The sequence below is a fragment of the Bufo bufo genome, chromosome 5 (genome assembly GCF_905171765.1).
Source record: "Bufo bufo chromosome 5, aBufBuf1.1, whole genome shotgun sequence".
In the NCBI taxonomy this organism is placed as follows: Eukaryota; Metazoa; Chordata; class Amphibia; order Anura; family Bufonidae; genus Bufo; species Bufo bufo.
In genome coordinates this window covers 273,489,761-273,512,633 of record NC_053393.1, presented here as the reverse complement: position 1 = coordinate 273,512,633, position 22,873 = coordinate 273,489,761, and the positions used below count along the sequence as shown (strand labels likewise).

Below are 22,873 nucleotides of genomic sequence, written 5' to 3'. Positions count from 1 at the left end.
CATCCTCCACCAATTGTGGGGTTTCGCTCTGGTAGACAGGATTAGCGGACGTAGTAGAGGCAACAAGTTCTTTGGATCAAACAGTTCAGTGTTTTATTCATACTTTAGGCAAGTGACAAATCAAGCAGTCATAAACAAGCAAAAAGTCACCTTGCGGTGTTGGTGGTAATTCACACCATGCTGCAATTCTACCTCAAAGTGTCCTTGAGCATAGCAGCACCAACCTGTTTTCACACTAAACAGGTAGCAAGCCTTCATCCAGACACAAGGCTCCGAGATCCCAACACAGAGACCTTGCTTCTGAGCCCAGCTGCCTATTTAAGGACAGCCAGGTGTTGCCAAAACCCGGACAGGCACTTAAAATACGGTCCGGTATTTGACATCACCTGGCTGTAAATCGGCCCAGCAGCACATGCTGGGAGAAAAATACCAGTCTTTTCCCCATAACAAACCTCTCACTGTGTCACAATAGGCATTGGGCAGATTTAGAAGCACGTGTTAGTATTAAAAATGAGTCTCTGCCATTGTCTCTAATTTACAACATTTGGGAGGTATGTGTTTTGCAAAAAACAAAAAAACTCTAAGTAACACCCAGAGGTGTAATACAGTAACTTCTGCTTATAAATGGCAATCACTAACCATTTAGAGACAGATTTAGACACATGCTTTGATATTGTTCCAAACTGTGAGGGACCCACAATGGATATTTTTTGTACCCTGGACAGAGATTATTAAGTTTTAGTGCTAACATTTGCTTCTTTTTTTTTTTAAATATAGGTAGAAAGATATGCTGCAAATTAAGGCTACTGCTGCTGCAAACTAGCGGCACAGACCTCCAGCAGGCTGTTCCGTCGGGTGAACAGTCTGTCGGATCCGTCCTGCCGCTAGTGAACGTGTGCCCCCGGACTGCTGCTCCTTCCCCTTTGACTAACGAGGGCGGGGCGGAGTTCCGGCGGAGGCAGGGCAGCGCACGGCGAGAGGCTACCGGAATAAATGTCGGACATTTCATAGTTATATTCCGGCAGCCTCTCGCCGTGTGCTGCAGTGCCGCCGCCCCCTTTATAGTCAATAGGGACGGAGCCGCAGTCCGGGGGCACACGTTCACTAGCGGCTGGATGGATCCGACAGGCTGTTCACCCGATGGAAGAGCCTGCCGGAGGTCCGTGCCGCTAGTGTGAAAGTAGCCTAACAGTGGTTTCAATGTTAACAGTGTAATCAATTAATAAAATGCAAAGTGAATGAGCAAAAGAGAAATCAAAATCAATATTTGGTTTGACTACCCTTTGCCTTTAAAACAAGTGTCAGTTCTTATACGCAAAATGAGATAAATTGATTTTGTAGGATTACATTTAGGTGTGATTAACCAAGTATACCAAACAGGTGGTAATGATCTTCATTTTCATTTGTATGGCAAAACAGTTATTAACTGAAACAAGAACAGCTAGGTAGGATTAAAACGGTGTGAAAAAACTGTTAAACTCTGCTACAAAGAGGAGGTTGTGGAATACAGTTACACGTCACAGGACATATACCATGGCAACACTGAGCACAGCTACAAGACAAAAAACATAGTAATTGCTCACCCCTATTGAGGACCTTAGTTGAACAAGGAAACAGTGCAGCAGATGAAAGACACATCATGCTTACTTTTAGGGATCGATATTGATTTTTTAGGACCGATACCGATAATTTGTGAACTTTCAGGCCGATAGCCGATAATTTATACCGATATTCTGGGAATTTTTATTTTTGAAAATAAAAATAAAAATCCTACACAAATCTGCTGAAAATTAATATATAGTTAGCGTGTAGTTTTCTTTTTTGTAAATCTTTTTTTTTGTCATTTATACTTTTTACTTTTAGCCCCCTTAGGGACTAGAACCTTTGTTCTATTCACCCTGATAGATCTATATCAGGGTGAATAGGCGCTCACACTGTCCCTGCTGCTCTGTGCTTTGTGCACACAGCAGCATGGAGCTTATCATGGCAGTCAGAGATTCAATAGCGTCCTGGCTGCCAAGGTAACCGATCGGAGCCCCAGGATTACACTGCTGGGGCTCCGATCGGAGGAGCAGGGGAGAGGGGATCCTGTGGCCACTGCCACCAATGATTAATACTGGGGGGGGGGCTTGGGTGGGGGGCGCACTGCGCCACCAATGTTTTTAATACTGGGGTGGGGGGCGCACTGCGCCACCAATGATTAATACTGGGGGGCGCACTGAGCCACCAATGAAGAGAAATCTCTCATTCATTCATATACAGGAGGCGGGAGCTGGCTGCAGAATCACATAGCCGGCTCCCGACCTCTATGAGCGGTAGCTGCAATCCGCGGCACCTGAGGGGTTAACTACCGCAGATCGCAGCTATTGCTCATAGAGGTCGGGAGCCGGCTATCTGATTCTGCAGCCAGCTCCCGCCTCCTGTATATGAATGAATGAGAGATTTCTCTTCATTGGTGGCGCAGCGGCCACAGTCCCTCCCCTTCTCTTGTCCTCCTTCCTCTCATTGGCGGCAGCGGCAGCACAGGGGGAGGGAGACACTGCTTCCTTCTCCCCTGTGCTGCTGAGGGAACACTGAGAGCGCTGTCAGCAGCGCGATCTGTGTTCCCAATACGTTATCGGAATATCTGCAAAATAGATGCCGATACGGATAACTGTCAAAATACTGAATATCGGCCGATAATATCGGTAAAACCGATAATCGGTCGATCCCTACTTACTTTCCTTCCAAATCGGAAGATGTCCAGCAGTGCCAGAACTGGCAGAAACCAATGGGACACTGGTACACAAATGCAAATGTTCAAAGAAGTTTGGCCAGAAGTGGTCTTCATGGAAGAATTTTGGCTAAAAAGTATACCTTCAACATATGAACAATGCCAATCAACTCAACACAAAAACTTGGGTGCAGAAAAATTGCAAAAATTTGCAAAACTGTAACTGTCTGTTACAGAAGGCAGTTTGTTTGCCAAAGGGCTAAAGAGTGGTACACTAAAGTATGCATGCAGGCAACAGTGAAGTGTGGTGGATGTTTATTTAAAGTTTGGGGCACAACTTCAGCAAATAGAGTAGGGGTATTTGGACAGGATAAATGGTGTCCTCAATGCCAAGAAATGAAGGAGATACTTATCCATTATGCAATACCATCAGGGAGGCATCTGATTGGTTCCAATTTAGAAATGAGCAAAGTGATTTGTAAGAATTGGATTAGTCTCAGACAGGGTCCAGACACCTTTGGGGTGTCTTCGCTTAGGACACTCCTCCCAACGCTTGATTGACAGAGCTGGACTTACGAGCTGACCCTGACAATCTTGTACCTGCACCGCTGCCCTGAGTAGTGCCACAGTGCAGAGGCTCTGCTTCCAGGGCAACAACTGTTCATCTGCCACTAGCGGCACATGCAGTCACAGAAACTGAGCTTTTACACATACACTGCTACTGCTTGTGAAGACAAATCGATTATTACAAATGTATTCGCTCATGTCCACTCTAAATTTATTTTGCAGCAGGACAACTCCAAATATACAGTCATTAAGAACTATCGTCAACGTAAAGAACAAGAAGTCCTGGAAATTATGATATGGCTCCCACACCACCCTGATCTCAACATCCTTGAGTCTGTCTGAGACTACATTAAGAGACAGAAGGGTTTGAGCAAACCTGCATACACAGAAGATCTGTGGTTATTTCTTTAAGATCTTTGGAACAACCTCCCTGCCGGATTCCTTCAAAAACTGTGTGCAAGTGAACCTAGAAGAATTTATGCTGTTTGAAGGCAAATGGTGATCACACCTAAAAATTGCTTTGATTTAGATTTCTCTTATCTTATCCATTTTGAATTTTGCTAAACTAACTAAAAATAAACTAACATTTGTTCTTTGTAGCATTTTCCCATATCTGCCTAGAACTTTTGCACGGTACTATATATACATACACACACATACAGCGATTCATATCCTCGGATATGCACTTTCAGTGATGCGTTGTCTCAGGTTGTTTAGATACTGTGGCTGGGGTAGCTGGATTCATATAGCTATTAATGTAGCCCCTATGGTGGAAGTCACAGAGGGTTATATCTGGTGATTGTGGAGGCCAGCACAACATTGGTGAATCGTTTATTCTGCTGCAGTTGATCCAATTTTCTGCTAAAGTTTCATTTAGGTATCGATGAACATTTAACGGGAAAAGAGGAGCAGCACCACCCGGCTGATGGAGATGGCTTAGCAGATCTTCCTCCATCTGTGGCATTTCCAGTAGGAAGGGCCAGTTACAGTAACCGTGACAAAACCCCACCCACAAAAACGTACCATAGAGCGAGACTGAAAACAAATGACAGGGTGGTGATCACCCCATATAGACTCCCTGATCACCCCCCTGTCATTGATCACCCCCCTGTAAGGTTCCATTCAGACATTTTTTTGGCACAAGTTAGCGGAAATTGATTTTATTTTATTTTTTTCTTCCAAAGTCTCATATTCAACTAACTTGTGACAAAAAATAAAATCTCACATGAACTCACCATACCCCTCACGGAATCCAAATGCGTAAAATTTTTTAGACATTTATATTCCAGACTTCTTCTCACGCTTTAGGGCCCCTAAAATGCCAGGGCAGTATAAATACCCCACATGTGACCCCATTTCGGAAAGACGACACCCCAAGGTATTCCGTGAGGGGCATGGCGAGTTCCTAGAATTTTTTATCACAAGTTAGCGGAAAATGCTGATTTTTTCATTTTTTTTTTTCTTACGTAGTCTCATATTCCACTAACTTGTGACAAAAAATAAAAACTTCCATGAACTCACTATGCCCATCACGAAATACCTTGGGGTGTCTTCTTTCCAAAATGGGGTCACTTGTGGGCTAGTTATACTGCCCTGGCATTTTATGGGCCCTAATGCGTGAGAAGTAGTTTGAAATCAAAATGTGTAAAAAATGTCCTGTGAAATCCTAAGGCCCCTTTCACACGGGCGAGTATTCCGCGCAGATGCGATGCGCGAGTTGAATGCATTGCACCCACACTGAATACCGACCCATTCATTTCTATGGGGCTGTTCACATGAGCGGTGATTTTCACGCATCACTTGTGCGTTGCATGAAAATCGCAGCATGCTCTATATTCTGCGTTTTTCACACAACGCAGGCCCCATAGCAGTGAGTGGGGTTGCGTGAAAATCGCAAGCATCCGCAAGCAAGTGCGGATGTGGTGCGATTTTCACGCATGGTTGCTAGGTGACAGTCTATTCACTGTATTATTTTCCCTTATAACATGGTTCTAAGGAAAAATAATAGCATTCTGAATACAGAAAGCTTAGTAGGTGATCAATTGAGGGTTAAAACAAAATAAAAAAATTAACTCACCTTCTCCTCTTGTTCGCGTAGTTCCCGGTCTCTTCTTTACTTCTTAAAAGATGAACTACCGGCTAGGACCTGTGGTGACGTCAGATCACATGCTCCAATCACATGGTCAATCACCACGGTGATACACCATGTGATTGGAGCATGTGATCTGACGTCACCAAAGGTCCTTTAGGTCATAGCTCATCATTAACCACCTCCGGACCGCCTAACGCAGGATCGCGTTCCGGAGGTGGCAGCGCTGCGCAGAGTCACGCATATACGCGTCATCTCGCGAGACGCGAGATTTCGCTCAAAGCCGGCCCGCGCATGCGCATCGCGGGCCGGCAAAATTAAAAGAAGTATTTCGTCAGCAGCCTGCCAGCAACGATCATTGGCTGGCAGGCTGGCGATTTTCAAAAAATCCAATCCAAAGTCATATAACAGATCATATTAGTAAATATGATCTGTTATATGGCTTGTCTGCTCCTGTGCTGGTCCTTTTCGTCGGTTGGATCCAGCACAGGAGCAGACTGAACTGTGAGTACACCAAACACTACACCTTAGCCCCAGATCACCCACCTGCACCCCAAATAACCCTTTGATCGCCCCTGTCAATCACTAGTGAAAGGAAAAAAAGTGATCAGTGTAAACTGTCACTTTTTTTTTTCCACTGGTATTGGCTGTTAGGTTTTAGGGATAGTTTAGGCCCCTTGGTTAGGTAGTTAGCGTCAGTTAGCGCCCACCCCACCGCACCGCAGTCACTTTTATTCGCTGTTTAGCGTATCGCTAATCAGCATTTGTACTTTTATAGTATCTGTAAGTGATCAAAACTGATCACGGTCAGATCTATAATAGTATTAGTGTCACCTTAGCTCGCCCTCCACCCAAAACGCAGTGTTTGCCCGATCAGGCCTGATCGGTCGCCCACACGTGCGTTCACCCACGCCCGCCCCACCGCAGTGACAAAAAATATATATTTTTTGATCACTGCACATTCATTTTACACGCACTGAGGCGATAAAAAAAATCAGTTTTGATATTTTTTATCAACCGCAGCAGCCTCCGGTACTTCGCTAGCCTCCCCTTTGTAAGACAGGTTTGCTTTTTTTCTTGGGTAGTCTCAGGGAATACCCCTAAATTTAGTAGTCCAAAATGTCAAACAGGGGGTATTCTTCTGAAGAGGCCTACAGGATTCTGACCCAGTCGGATGAGGAGTGGGAACCCTCATCTGACGAATCTAGCGGGTCAGAATATGAACCTGTGGAAAGCAGTGGCTCTCTGACCCAAAGTTCGGACGAGGAGGTGGAGGTCCCTGGCAGCACCAGGCGTACCCGGCCCCATGTCGCTAGACCACAGGTTACGCAGGATCCGCTTCAAGAGCAGCAGAGTGGGGCTGTCGCTGCCGGATCACGTGGTGAGGCATACACCAGCAGCGCAGCCCTTCCTGGACCTAGTACCAGCACTGCCGTACAACCTGGTGAAGTAGCGAGCACCAGAAGGGCAGTTGAAGCTGGTACGGTGGCACGTGCAATAGTTACCCCGTCGCAGCAACCGCACAGACAGGCCCGTAGAGCCCCTAGAGTCCCTGAGGTGCTGGCAAATCCTGATTGGCAGTCACCAACTTCAGCCGCACCAGTAGTTCCCCCTTTCACCGCCCAGTCTGGAGTTCGGGTTGAGACGGCTCAAATCGGTTCGGCCCTGGGATTTTTTGAGCTGTTCTTGACTGCGGAGCTCTTGGACTTAGTCGTGGCAGAGACCAACCAGTATGCCACACAATTTATAACCGCAAACCCGGGAAGCTATTATGCCCAGCCTTTCCGGTGGAAACCAGTCCAAGTTTCCGAACTTAAAATTTTTTTGGGCCTTCTCCTCAACATGGGCCTGACAAAAAAGCATGAATTGCGGTCATATTGGTCAACGCACCCAATTCATCACATGCCCATGTTCTCTGCTGCTATGTCCAGGACACGATTTGAGACCATCCTCCGTTTTCTGCATTTTAGCGACAACACCACCTCCCGTCCCAGAGGCCACCCTGCTTTTGACCGGCTCCACAAAATTCGGCCCCTCATAGACCATTTCAACCTGAAATTTGCAGATTTGTATACCCCTGAGCAAAACATCTGCGTAGACGAGTCCCTAATACATTTTACCGGGCGCCTTGGCTTCAAACAATACATCCCAAGCAAGCGTGCCCGGTATGGGGTCAAATTGTATAAGCTCTGTGAAAGGGCCACAGGCTATACCCACAAATATCGGATCTATGAGGGAAAAGATCAGACCCTGGAGCCGGTCGGTTGCCCTGACTACCTGGGGAGCAGTGGGAAGACAGTCTGGGACTTGGTGTCACCCTTATTCGGCAAGGGGTACCATCTTTATGTGGACAATTTCTACACAAGTGTGGCCCTCTTTAGGCATTTGTTTCTAGAACGGATTTGCGCCTGTGGCACCGCGCGAACTAGTCGCGTGGGCTTCCCCCAACGGCTTGTAACCACCCGTCTTGCAAGGGGGCAGAGGGCTGCCTTGTGTAACGAAGAACTGCTCGCGGTGAAATGGAGAGACAAGCGTGACGTTTACATGCTCTCCTCCATTCACGCAGACACGACAATCCAAATTGAGCGAGCAACCCGTGTCATTGAAAAGCCCCTCTGTGTCCACGACTATAATGCGCTCATGGGAGGGGTGGACTTCAATGACCAGATGTTGTCTCCGTATTTAGTTTCCCGCAGAACCAGACGCTGGTATAAGAAGGTGTCTGTATATTTGATTTAATTGGCGCTGTACAATAGTTTTGTTCTCTACAGTAAGGCTGGGAGAACAGGATCCTTCCTCAAATTCCAGGAAGAGATCATCGAGAACCTCCTTTACCCAGGAGGTTCCGTGGCCCCATCCACCAGTGTAGTTAGCCGTCTACACGAGCGACATTTCCCCAGTGTCGTTCCTGGTACCTCAACCCAACCGTCACCCCGAAAAAGATGTCGTGTCTGTAGCAGGAGTGGAATAAGGCGTGACACCCGCTATTTCTGTCCTGACTGTGCTGACCACCCTGCCCTATGCTATGGAGAGTGTTTCCGGAAGTACCACACACAGGTACACCTAGCATAGGGATCACATCTCACCAGGACAGGCACACAGGGCTATTAGGGGCCATTCACTCACAGCTGCTGCAAACCTCTCCTTTCACCTGGGATAAAGTGCATAACGTACTTCGCCACATCTTTGGGCGATTTGCGCTTTGCACATTGTCCCATTGGGAAGGAGAGGTTTGTTCTATAAAGGTAAAAACAACTAAACAAAAAAAAAAATACCGGTAAGTAAAAAAGTTAAACGTTCAGTTAAAAAAAAGTTTCTTTTTTTTTTTTTTTTTTTTTTTTTACGCACCACAGGTATGGGGAGGGGAGGGGGGTGGGGGGATAAGGGGAAAAGAAAATGAAAAAAAAAACACTTTTTGTACTGTAAATTTGTTTTTATATCTCAAGCAATAAAGATAATTGAAAGAAAAAAAAATTGAATATTAGGTACCAAAAAAAAAAAAAATTTCTATGTTCTGTTCAACAGTTAATAAATTTATTGCGTTGCGGCCTGGTTTTTTCTTTTTTGTTTTGTTTTTTTTACCTTTCAGGTGGACCAACCGATCGACTAGCTGCAGCACTGATGTGCATTCGGACAGAAGCATTGCGCTGCTGTCAGATTACACGCAAGTCGGTGTATGCGGCGCTGCAAGACGAGATTTCTCCTCTGCAGTAAAAGATACGTTTGCCGAGGCATATGAGCTGAGGAGGTGGCGGTGTTCATATACTTTGGCAAACACTTTGTATATATAAAAAAAAAAAATCCCGGCAATGATTTATTCATCCACATCGATTGATGTGAATGGAGAAATCTGGTTTGCCAGGGCATACGAGCTAAGTGGGTATGGATGTTGGGCGGAGCTCCTATGTCCTGGCAGACGCCTTTCCCCTCCTTTTTCTTTTTTTGGCAGAGATTTTTTCATCCACATTGATCGATGCGAATGAAGAAATCTGTGCCGTTCATTTTTTTCTTCCAGCCCAGAGGCTGAACGGAAAAAAAAAATCTCATTACCTGTATGCTCAATATAAGGAGAATAGCAGAAACTCCTAATGCTGGGCATACATGTAATGATTGCGGAGACCCTCAAATGCCAGGGCAGTACAAACACCCCACAAATAACACCATTTTGGAAAGAAGACACCCCAAGGTATTCGCTGAGGGGCATATTGAGTCCATGAAAGATTGAAATTTTTGTCCCAAGTTAGCGGAAAGGGAGACTTTGTGAGAAAAAAAATTAAAAAAAATCAATTTCCGCTAACTTGTGCCAAAATTTTTTTTTTCTATGAACTCGCCATGCCCCTCATTGAATACCTTGGGGTGTCTTCTTTCCAAAATGTGGTCACATGTGGGGTATTTATACTGCCCTGGCATTTTAGGGGCCCCAAAGCGTGAGAAGAAGTCTGGTATCCAAATGTCTAAAAATGCCCTCCTAAAAGGAATTTGGGCCCCTTTGCCCACCTAGGCTGCAAAAAAGTGTCACACATGAGGTATCTCCGTATTCAGTAGAAGTTGGTGAATGTGTTTTGGGGTGTCATTTTACATATACCCATGCTGGGTGAGATAAATATCTTGGTCAAATGCCAACTTTGTATAAAAAAAATGGGAAAAGTTGTCTTTTGCCAAGATATTTCTCTCACCCAGCATGGGTATATGTAAAATGACACCACAAAACACATTCCCCAACTTCTCCCGAGTACGGCGATACCAGATGTGTGACACTTTTTTGCAGCCTAGGTGGTCAAAGGGGCCCACATTCCAAAGAGCACCTTTCGGATTTCACAGGTCATTTACCTACTTACCACACATTAGGGCCCCTGGAAAATGCCAGGGCAGTATAACTACCCCACAAGTGACCCTATTTTGGAAAGAAGACACCCCAAGGTATTCCGTGAGGGGCATGGCGAGTTCCTAGAATTTTTTATTTTTTGTCACAAGTTAGTGGAAAATGATGATTTTTATTTATTTATTTTCATACAAAGTCTCATATTCCACTAACTTGGGACAAAAAATAAAAACTTCCAAGAACTCGCCATGCCCATCAGCGAATACCTTGGGGTCTCTTCTTTCCAAAATGGGGTCACTTGTGGGGTAGTTATACTGCCCTGGCATTCTAGGGGCCCAAATGTGTGGTAAGGAGTTTGAAATCAAATTCTGTAAAAAATGAGGAGTGAAATCCGAAAGGTGCTCTTTGGAATATGGGCCCCTTTGCCCACCTAGGCTGCAAAAAAGTGTCACACATCTGGTATCTCCGTATTCAGTAGAAGTTGGGGAATGTGTTTTGGGGTGTCATTTTACATATACCCATGCTGGGTGAGAGAAATATCTTGGCAAAAGACAACTTTTCCCATTTTTTTTATACAAAGTTGGCATTTGACCAAGATATTTATTAGTTCATAGAACTTTTTATTTTTTGTCACAAGTTAGTGGAATATGAGACTTTGTAAGAAAAAAAAAATAAAATCATAATTTTCCGCTAACTTGTGACAAAAAATAAAAAGTTCTATGAACTCACTATGCCCATCAGCGAATACCTTAGGGCAGTGATGGCTAACCTTGGCACTCCAGCTGTGGTGAAACTACGACTCCCAGCATGCTCCATTTATTTCTATAGAGTTCTGAGAGCAGCCAAGCAAGGAGGGCATCTTGGGAGTTGTAGTTTTACCACAGCTGGAGTGCCAAGGTTAGCCATCACTGCCTTAGGGTGTGTACTTTCCGAAATGGGGTCATTTGTGGGGTATTTGTACTGTCTGGGCATTGTAGAACCTCAGGAAACATGACAGGTGCTCAGAAAGTCAGAGCTGCTTCAAAAAGCGGAAATTCACATTTTTGTACCATAGTTTGTAAACGCTATAACTTTTACCCAAACCATTTTTTTTTTACCCAAACATTTTTTTTTATCAAAGACATGTAGAACAATAAATTTAGAGCAAAATTTATATATGGATGTAGTTTTTTTTTGCAAAATTTTACAACTGAAAGTGAAAAATGTCATTTTTTTGCAAAAAAAATCGTTAAATTTCGATTAATAACAAAAAAAGTAAAAATGTCAGCAGCAATGAAATACCACCAAATGAAAGCTCTATTAGTGAGAAGAAAAGGAGGTAAAATTCATTTGGGTGGTAAGTTGCATGACCGAGCAATAAATGGTGAAAGTAGTGTAGGTCAGAAGTGTAAAAAGTGGCCTGGTCTTTCAGGGTGTTTAAGCACTGGGGGCTGAAGTGGTTAAAGAAGTAAAGAAGAGACCGGGAACTACGCGAACAAGAGGAGAAGGTGAGTTAATTTTTTTATTTTTTTTTAACCCTCAATTGATCACCTACTAAGCATTCTGTATTCAGAATGCTATTATTTTCCCTTATAACCATGTTATAAGGGAAAATAATACAATCTACACAGCCCCGATCCCAAGCCCAAACTTCTGCGAAGAATTTCGGGTACCAAACATGCGTGATTTTTCTCACGCGAGTGCAAAACGCATTACAATGTTTTGCACTCGCGCAGAAAAATCGCGGGTGTTCCCGCAACGCCCGTCTGAAAGAGGCCTTAAGGTGCTCTTTGGAATGTGGGCCCCTTTGCCCACCTAGGCTGCAAAAAAGTGTCACACGTGGTATCGCCGTACTCAGGAGAATTTGGGCAATGTGTTTTGGGGTGTCTTTTTACATATACCCATGCTGGGTGAGAGAAATATCTCTCTAAAAGACAACTTTTCCAATTTTTTTATACAAAGTTGTCATTTGACAGAGATATTTATCTCACCCAGCATGGGTATATGTAAAAAGACAACCCAAAACACATTGCCCAACTTCTCCTGAGAACGGGATACCACATGTGTGACACTTTTTTGCAGCCTAGGTGGGCAAAGGGGCCCACATTCCAAAGAGCACCTTTAGGATTTCACAGGGCATTTTTTACACATTTTGATTTCAAACTACTTCTCACGCATTAGGGCCCCTAAAATGCCAGGGCAGTACAACTACCCCACAAGTGACCCCATTTTGGAAAGAAGACACCCCAAGGTATTTCGTGATGGGCATAGTGAGTTCATGGAAGTTTTTATTTTTTGTCACAAGTTAGTGGAATATGAGACTTTGTAAGAAAAAAAATAAATAAAAAATCATCATTTTCCGCTAAGTTGTGAAAAAAAATAAAAAAGTTCTATGAACTCACTATGACCATCAGCGAATACCTTAGGGTGTCTACTTTCCGAAATGAGGTAATTTGTGGGGTGTTTTTACTGTCTGAGCATTGTAGAACCTCAGGAAACATGACAGGTGCTCAGAAAGTCAAAGCTGCTTCAAAAAGCGGAAATTCACATTTTTGTACCATAGTTTGTAAACGCTATAACTTTTACCCAAACCATTTTTTTTTTTACCCAAACATATTTTTTTTTTATCAAAGACATGTAGAACAATAAATTTAGAGAAAAATGTATATAGAAATGTAGTTTTAAAAAAAATCATTTACAACTGAAAGTGAAAAATGTCATTTTTTGCAAAAATTTCGGTAAATTTCGATTAATAACAAAAAAAGTAAAACGGTCAGCAGCAATGAAATACCACCAAATGAAAGCTCTATTAGTGAGAATAAAAGGAGGTAAAATTCATTTGGGTGGTAAGTTGCATGACCGAGCAATAAACCGTGAAAGTAGTGTAGTGCAGAATTGTAAAAAGTGGTCTGGTCATTAAGCTAGGGGAGCTGAGGTGGTTAATAACCATTTCCCCCCTTAGGGGCTAGAACCTGGGATTTTTTCATCCCTTGTCCTATTCACCCTGATAGATCTCTATCAGGGTGAATAGGACCTCACAACTGTCCCTGCTGCCTATGGCAGGGAGCTGACTATGGCAGCCAGGGCTTCAGTAGCATCCTGGCTGCCATGGTAACCGATCGGAGCCCCAGGATTACACTGCTGAGGCTCCAATCAGAAGCTGCCACTGCCACCAATGAAGAGGAGGTGAGGGGACCCTGTGGCCACTGCCACCAATGATTTTAATACTTGGGGGGGGGGGACTGAGCCACCAATGATTTTAATACTGGGGGGGTTGAGCGCACTGCACCACCAATGATAATTAACCTTTAATACAGGAGGTGGGTACTGGCTGCAAATCAGCGGCAGTTAACCCCTCAGGTGCCGCACCTGAGGAGTTAACTGCCGCTGATCGCAGCTCCCTGTCAGAGGCAGGGTGCCGGCAATGTGATTCTGATGCCGGCTCCCGCCTCCTGTATTAAAATCTAAAGACTACCTTTCGTGGGTTCGGACTTAGTTAGCAGGACATGTAGAGCGGCGCCCAGGGATCTCCCTGCACCAGGAGAGAAGCTTATGTCTCCTCGCCGCTCTACATGTCCTGCTTACTAAGTGCGAACCCATAGGGGGAGGGAGAGACTGCTTCATTCTCCCCGTGCTGCTGAGGGAACATGAGCACGCCGACAGCAGCGTGTTCATGGCTGTGCTACTGAACAGCCCATTATCGATAAAAGGCAAATCCTGGTATCGTATCGATACCGGGACAAAAGTATAGATTGGGTATCGAAATTTTGATACCCGGATAGGAGGAGAGAGAGAAAAACCGGAATTAGACTTACCGGTAATTCAGTTTCCATGAAATCACCATGACGGCCACAAGGAGATTGACCCATGACCTCTGTGGGGGCAGGAAACAGAGAAGAGGTTAAATTGCCCCCTCCCACCACCACACCTCAGTGTTCCAAAGATATCAAGTGCCAGAAGTGTCTTAGTATTTCCCAGTATTACATCATACCAGAAAATACCGGTGAAAAGAACTTAAAAGAAAGGGAGGGAATATATGGGCCGACATGGTGATTTCATGGAAACTGAATTACCGGTAAGTCTAATTCCGGTTTTCCCATATCATCACCATGACGGCCACAAGGAGAGTTATAAAATTATTTTTTAAGGGTGGGGGCAACCGCTTGGAGAACCTTCCGACCAAAGGAGAGGCCAGAGGTTCCAGATAAATCCAAACGGTAATGTTTCACAAATGTGTGAATACTAGACCAGGAGGCGGCCCTGCATATATCATCCAGGGAGGCCCCTGCTCTTTCAGCAAAAGTAGTGGAGACAGCTCTGGTAGAGTGAGCTCTAATATTGGAAGGAGGATCCAGATTCTGATTCTTATAGCAAAGGGTAATAGTGTCTTTAATCCATCTTGCAATGGAGGATTTTGAGACCTTGGATCCTTTATTCTTTCCAGCAAATTGGACAAGCAGGCTGTCAGACTTCCTGAAGTCCCTAGTGGCTTCTAAGTATCTAAGGACTGTACGCCTAACATCAAGGAAATGAAATTTCTCTTCCTCCTGATCCTTGGGATTGTTGAAAAAGTATGGAAGGAGGATCTCTTGGCCTCTGTTGCGGTCTGAGGCTACCTTTGGCAGGAAACCTGGGTCTAGTTTAAGCACAATCTTATCCTCAGTGATGGTAAGGTATGGTTCCCTAATGGAGAGAGCTTGAATTTCTCCCAGTCTCTTGGCAGAGGTAATTGCTATAAGGAAAGCAGTTTTGAAGGAAAGCAATTTAATTGAACAACTCTCCAATGGCTCAAATGGGGAACACATAAGGTTGTTGAGAACTAAATTTAAGTCCCAGGTTGGGCTGCGGGATCTTAGCGTGGGTCTAAGTCTGCGGGCAGCTCGTATGAATCGTTTGACCCATCTATGGTCTGCCAGGTCGGCGTCAAAGAAAGCGCTTAATGCCGAAATCTGAACTTTTAAGGTGGATGGAGAGAGGCCCATGTCCAGACCTTTCTGTAGAAATTCCAGAATTTTCTGGATATTAGGCCCTACAAAATTTGGATTCTCTTCGCCCGACCATGAACAGAACCTTTTCCAGATCTTCAAGTATATTGCGGAAGTTACTTTTTTTCTGGAACATCTCAGGGTGGCTATAACTTTGTCTGACAGGCCCTGAGACCTTAAGAGGGAGACCTCAGGATCCAAGCCGTGAGCTTCAGGAACTCCGGATGAGGATGCAGCAAAGGACCCTGGTATAGGATGTCCCCTCTGAGTGGGAGTCTCACTGGTTCGTCTATTGCTAGTTTCAATAGAGGAGCGAACCAACTTCTCTTCGGCCAGAACGGGGCGATCAATATTACTGTGGTTCTCCCCTCCTGAATCTTCTGAATGACCCTTGGGATGAGAGGCAACGGAGGGAATGCGTACCCTAGATCCCAGCACCATTTTAGGGAGAAGGCATCTATCCTCCAGGGATGATCTCCTGCATTTAGGGAGCAGAATGTTTGAACTTTCGTATTTCTCCTTGATGCGAACAGGTCTATTGTAGGAAGCCCCCATCTCTGGGTTAGCATATTGAAGACCTCTGGATTCAGTGCCCACTCTGTATGATCTACCACTTGTCTGCTCAAAAAGTCCGCTTCTAGATTCTGGGACCCCTTCAGGTGCATTGCTGAGATGGATTTTAGTTCTTTCTCTGCAAAGAAGAAAATTTCCTCTGAGATACTCTGGAGTTTCCTTGATCGAGTACCTCCCTGGTGTTTCAAGTAGGAGACCACGGTCACATTGTCGGATAGGACTTTCACATGCTGATTTCTTATCAACTGTCTGGCGGAGAGTAGAGCTTCTCTTACCGCATACAGCTCCCTGAAATTTGAGGATTGGGCAGATATCAGATGCTTCCACGTCCCCTGGAAATAGGCTTTGTCGATTTTCGCTCCCCAACCGGATTGGCTGGCATCCGTGAAGATGGTAATTGAGGGCGATTTGATCCATGGGACTCCCTGGGAAAGATTCTTCTCCTTCATCCACCATGAGAGAGAGCTCTTTACTGATCCTGGAATTGGAAGTTTGGAGTCCAGAGAGCCCTTCTTGTTCCAGTGGGACAATAGCCAGTTCTGTATCACTCGGCAGTGAGCCTGTGCCCACTCGGCAGAAGGTATACAGGAGGTTAGGAGGCCGAGTAGGCTCATTGCTTCCCTCACTGAACATCCTTTCCGGCGTTGGAAGTGCCTCACCTTGTTTATCAGGGACTGGACCTTGCTCTGTGGAAGGAAGGTTGACTGAGTTACGGAGTCCAGAGTAACTCCCAGGAACCTCACCTTCTCGGATGGAACCAACATTGACTTGGATTCGTTCACTATCCATCCTAGTTGAGACAGGCGGGACAGAAATATTTCCAAGTCCGATAGCAGGAGTTCTTTTGAGTCTGCTATAATTAGAAAGTCGTCCAGATATGCCACTATATTTAACCCTTCCTGTCTGAGTGGGGCTATCATCTCTATCACTAATTTGGTGAAAAGCCTTGGAGCGGCTGAAATCCCGAAGGGTAGTGCTATAAATTGGAAATGACGAATCCGATTGGAAGGATCTAGGATAGCAAATCTTAGAAACCTCTGGTGATCTGGGTGAATGGGGACGTGCAGATAGGCGTCCTTCAGGTCGACCGAGCACATAAATGCCCCTAGCTTTATCAATAATAATATTGATCTGAGATACTCCTTGAAAAATATTTAGGTTGGAGAATCTGGTAGGCATCTTTGTGACGACGAATCTTGGAGGGGGGAGAGAGGTGAACTCGATCCTGTAACCTTGCCGAATGATATCCAAGGCCCAGGGATTTCTTGATGTTAGAGACCATGGACCCAGGAAATCCTTCAGTCTCCCCCCTACAATGGCGTCATTGTTTGTCCTCGAATTTGGATTGGGGCTTGAGAAGGAAGCCTCTCCCTCTACCCCCTTTGGGATAAGACCAGCGGCCTGACTTGCCTTTCCCTCTAACAGACTTGTTTTGTCCACCGTAAGACCGAAAGGACTGGTTCTTTCTAAAGGACCTTTCCTCAGGGAATCCCTTCTTTTTGTCGGCCGCTTTCTCAAGAATTTCGTCTAGGACCGGCCCGAATACATATTCTCCTGAAAAGGGGATAGATATTAACTTCTGTTTAGAAACTCTATCGCCCGACCAAGACTTCATCCACAAAGCCCGACGAGCTGCATTGGAAAGCCCTGCCTCCTTAGCGCAGAATCTAATAGACTCAGCCGATGCATCTGCCAGGAACCCCGTAGCTGATTTAAGTAGCGGGATGGACTGCAAGATTTCTTCCCTGGAGGTCTTACTGCTTAGGTGGTTCTCAAGCTCTCCTAACCATAAGTACATAGACCTGGCGACAGACGTTGCTGCGATGTTGGTCTTGATGTTAAACATGGAGGCCTCCCAAGCTTTCCTTAAAAGGGCATCTGCCTTCCGCTCCATAGCGTCTTTCAATTGGGCGGCATCCTCAAACGGCAGGGCAGTTTTTTTATTAACCTTCGCCACCTGCACATCTATTTTAGGGGTCTCGTCGAACAACCTAGACTGAGAGGGGTCGAACAACAGTCGATTTTTAAATTCTTTGGAAATCCCCAAACGTTTTTCTGGTTCTGACCATTCCTCCAGAATCATTTGTCTAATGTGTTCGTTTATGGGGAAGACCCTGGATTTTTTCACCTTGAGTCCCCCGAACATTTCGTCCTGAATGGATAAGGACCTAGGGGTTTCCTCAATCCCCATTGTTGTTCTGACTGCCTTTAATAAGTCACTCATCTCTTCAGAGGAAAAATAAAATTTCTTATTATTTTCGTATATTTCTCCTTTCAGAGAGAGAGAGAGATCATCCTCCCACTGCATGGAAGTGGAGGCTTTATCGTCGGCATCCTCGGATCCAGAGGTAATAATCCTAGAACGCGGACGCTTGCGAGAGGGCTCGTCCTGGGGATCAGACTGAGCAACTCTAGCGGCCCTAATTTCTTCCTGAACCACAGATCTGATATTCTCCATAAGGGACGACTGTTCCTGCTGGACCACATCAGAAATACTTGCTTTACACAGCTTCTTTCCATATCCCTCAGGCAGTCTTTTAGCACAAGAGATGCAGCGAGGAGGTTTATTAAACTTTTTTTGCGCCTCTTTAGCCTGAAATAGATATGGAATAGAGGCATCAGAAATAGGCCTAGTAAAAATACAGTGCTATAAGAAAAGCGGACCCCCAGAGGGATACTTACAGGAGGCAGAGAGGGGGCATCAAGCTCCATAACAGTTTGTATCTCAGGACCTGACATATTCCAAGCAAAGCAATTGCAGTACTCACAGACCCCAGATCGGCGTTCCCATGGCCGTCCCGCCTTTTATTCAAACTGCTCAGCCTCCTGCGCTTTACTTCCGGGTTGCGTCACATGACCGAACCCGGAAGTGACGTCACTGACGTCGGCGTGCGCACACGCCGGCCGCACCAGCCCGACCCACAGGGGAGGAGGAGATTGCGGCCCGGGAGCAGGCTCCAGACCAGCCGGAGCGAGACCTCCCGATATCCCCCAGCCCAGCATAAGCACGCGGCCGCCGGCGGACTGGGGGAGCTCCGATGAGCTTCAGATAACCAGGAGACCGTCCTCGGACCCTCCTGGAGACAAAGAAAAATAAAAAAGGAGACTATTTCCTATCTTCATCTCCCTGCCGTCCGCAGGGAGACTCTTCTCTGACCCTGGCCACAGTGGGGACAGGAACACTGAGGTGTGGTGGTGGGAGGGGGCAATTTAACCTCTTCTCTGTTTCCTGCCCCCACAGAGGTCATGGGTCAATCTCCTTGTGGCCGTCATGGTGATGATATGGGAAAACGGCAGTGGGGGACATGGAGGGCCTAATCTGACGGCAGTGGGGGACATGGAGGGCCTAATCTGACGGCAGTGGGGGACATGGAGGGCCTAATCTGACGGCAGTGGGGGACATGGAGGGCCTAATCTGACGGCAGTGGGGGACATGGAGGGCCTAATCTGACGGCAGTGGGGGACATGGAGGGCCTAATCTGACGGCAGTGGGGGACATGGAGGGCCTAATCTGACGGCACTGGGGGACATGGAGGGCCTAATCTGACGGCACTGGGGGACATGGAGGGCCTAATCTGACGGCACTGGGGGACATGGAGGGCCTAATCTGACGGCACTGAGGGACATGGAGGGCCTAATCTGACGGCACTGGGGGACATGGAGGGCCTAATCTGACGGCACTGGGGGACATGGAGGGCCTAATCTGACGGCACTGGGGGACATGGAGGGCCTAATCTGACGGCACTGGGGGACATGGAGGGCCTAATCTGACGGCACTGGGGGAGTGGGGGACATAGCAATGGATGGCATGGAGGGGCTGATGGCGGTGGGGGACAGCTGAAGGCACTAGGGGATAGTGGAGCTGATGGCACTGGGGGATAGTGGAGCTGATGGCACTGGGGGATAGTGGAGCTGATGGCACTGGGGGATAGTGGAGCTGATGGCACTGGGGGATAGTGGAGCTGATGGCACTGGGGGATAGTGGAGCTGATGGCACTGGGGGATAGGGGAGCTGATGGCACTGGGGGATAGGGGAGCTGATGGCACTGGGGGATAGGGGAGCTGATGGCACTGGGGGATAGGGGAGCTGATGGCACTGGGGGATAGGGGAGCTGATGGCACTGGGGGATAGTGGAGCTGATGGCACTGGGGGATAGTGGAGCTGATGGCACTGGGGGGAACAAAGGGTATTGGAGACTTATAGCAGGGTGTCTGATGAGTTTTTATGAAAGAAAACGGTCTATTAATTCATTTTTTATTAGGTTACTCGATTAATCGTAAAAAATAATCAATAGTATACTCTATTACTGAAATAATAGTTTACTGCAGCCCTAATTCCCACCTTGGATATTGGCAGCTAGTATATGCTTACAATGTCTGATAAGTGCGGGTCCCACCTATGGGACCCGGACCTATACTTAGAATGAAGCATGCAAAGTGCTATTGGGAGCACCACACATTTGCGTCCGCCCTCCATTCTTTTCAATGGGATTGCCTAATATAGCAGAGCACTGACATTGAATGGAGCGGTGGCCGCCCTTGCTGTTAATAATATGTAGGTGGTTTGTTTCAGAAATGCCATTATTTGGAATTCATTATAAAATTCATCTTTCTGTAAATTATGGCTAGATGATAGATCCCCTAAAAACGTGATCCTTGTGTCTGACCAAGCTGTGACATTTAAAATAGTAAGGGGTATATAGACAGAACCTACAACAGGATTTTAACTGCTTTTGTATGGTTAGGGATTGCCTATAAATTCTTACCAACAACGTTAAGTAGTCTATGTAGGAGAATTTAGAGTTGGGGCCAACGTATACACAAATAAAAAAAAATCTCTGTATAATTTCTTGTCCGATATTGATCCAGAATTTACCTGGGATGGGTGACCAACAGAATTAAATTTGGTCCAATATTGATGCTTTGTAATCATTTCTTAAGTTAGGTAAACCTAATCCACCTTGTTTTCTATGAAACTTCATTGTCTTAAAAGCTATTCTAATTCCTTTTTTAGATCAAACAAACGTAGAAAGTGAGAGTTTAGTTTATGTGAAAAGGTTATCTGGAATAAAAATAGGATAACGGTCCATTCACACGTCCGTAAAATGGGTCCGCTTCCGTTCCGCAATTTTGTGGAATGGGTGTGGACCCATTCATTTTTAATGGGGCTGCAAAAGATACAGACAGCACACTGTACCTCTGTTCCGTGGCCCCGCAAAAAATATATAGAAAATGTCCTATTCTTGTCCGCAGATATGAACAAGAAAAGGCATTTCTATTATAGTGTCGGCCATGTGCTGTGCGCAAAATACGGAATGCACATGGCCGGTGTCCGTGTTTTGCGGATCCGCAACTTGTGGACCGCAAAACAGTTGGACGCGTGAATGGACCCCAAGTGTAAAAGTAATACTTTAACATTAGTAACATAACTATAATCTAAAATTATAAACATACTTTACCTATAAGTGTTGAGAACAAAAAACTGAAATAGTCCACATCAAATATTGTACTTTCAAAGGCGGAACACATCCAATTTCCAAATGAAGACCTGTAATTAAGAATTAATGTCTTAGTAACCCTTTGTAAGGCTGAAAAAAAAAATACACAAATCCATCCAGTTGAGCCCAAGGAGCTATCAGGATTACTATGGTTTTTAACACCTTTGCTCATGTAGTTTCTTACGTCATGTAAACCTTCCCTATGAATTTTTTCAAATTTGGACTCAATTTTCACCATGTAAACAGATTGATGGAAATTTATTTTCCAGGCGCTTCTGTGTAGACCTAGGTGACATACAATAGTCACCTTTACTGTAAACAGTACATATAATGGACAGAAAATGTTATCCATTGTTCTAACAGTCAGGGAGTCTCCGCTGGCCTAGAAAACACAGAGGTCTACGTTTTTGCATTTGATTTAACTACTTAAGGACACTGGTAAAATGGAGTAAAATAATTTCATTTTTTTTTTTATAAAAAAATACCTACAAAAATAGTACTTTACATTTCCCATATGTCTACTTCATGTTAGGATCATTTTGGGAATGACATTTTATTTTTGGGGGACGTTACAAGGCTTAGAAGTAAATTTTGAAATTTCTCTGAAATTTTCAAAAACCAACTTTCTAAGGACCAGTTCAGGTCTGAAGTCACTTTTGTGAGGCTTACATAATAGAAAACTCCCTTTCTAGAAACTACACCCCTCAAGGTATTCAAAACTGATTTTACAAATGTTGTTAACCCTTTAGGTGTTCCACAAGAATTAATGGAAAATAGAGATACAATTTCAAAATTTCACTTTTTTTGCAGATTTTCCATTTTAATAATTTTTTTCCAGTTACAAAGCAAGGGTTAACAGCCAAACCAAACTCAATATTAATAGCCCTGATTCTGTAGTTTACAGAAACACCCCATATGTGGTCGTAAACCGCTGTACGGGCACACGGCAGGGCGCAGAAGGAAAGGAATCCCATACGGTTTTTGGAAGGCAAGTTTTGCTGGACTGTTTTTTTTGACACCATGTCCCATTTGAAGCCGCCCTGATGCACCCCTAGAGTAGAAACTCCATAAAAGTGACCCCATCTAAGAAACTACACACCTCAAGGTATTCAAAACAGATTTTACAAACGTCGTTAACCCTTTAGGTGTTCCACAAGAGTTATTGGCAAATGGAGATGAAAATGCAGAATTTCAATTTTTTGGCAAATTTTCCATTTTAATTCATTTTTCCCAGTAACAAAGCAAGGGTTAACAGCCAAACAAAACTCAATATTTATGGCCCTGATTCTGTAGTTTACAGAAACACCCCATATGTGGTCGTAAACTGCTGAACGGGCACACGGCAGGGCGCAGAAGGAAAGGAATGCCATACGTTTTTTGGAAGGCAGATTTTGCTGGACTGTTTATTTTTGACACCATGTCCCATTTGAAGCCCCCCTGATGCACCCCTAGAGTAGAAATTCTATATTGGAATGCATTGGCTGTATGAGTAATACTGTGTGTATTACTCATACAGCTTCCGGCCTGTAAGATCCAGGGGGCTGGATCTCACAGGCTCTTCACCGGAGGGCACCGCGCTGCCTTCCATGCCATCGGGTCCCCCCCACAGCCCCATGGGGACCTGATGGCACCACCGCTGCAACTTAG

At 45.2% G+C, this 22,873-nt stretch overlaps 1 protein-coding gene across 1 annotated transcript in view; it reads right to left on the bottom strand.

Moving 5' to 3' along the window:
• TEX10 (testis expressed 10) overlaps positions 1-22,873 on the bottom strand; it is a 196,880-nt gene that overhangs the window by 70,452 nt on the left and 103,555 nt on the right. Inside the window, exon 9 of the mRNA XM_040432491.1 lies at positions 21,188-21,276. Within this exon, the coding sequence (XP_040288425.1) occupies positions 21,188-21,276 (89 nt within the window). The remainder of the gene's footprint in view (positions 1-21,187; positions 21,277-22,873) is intronic.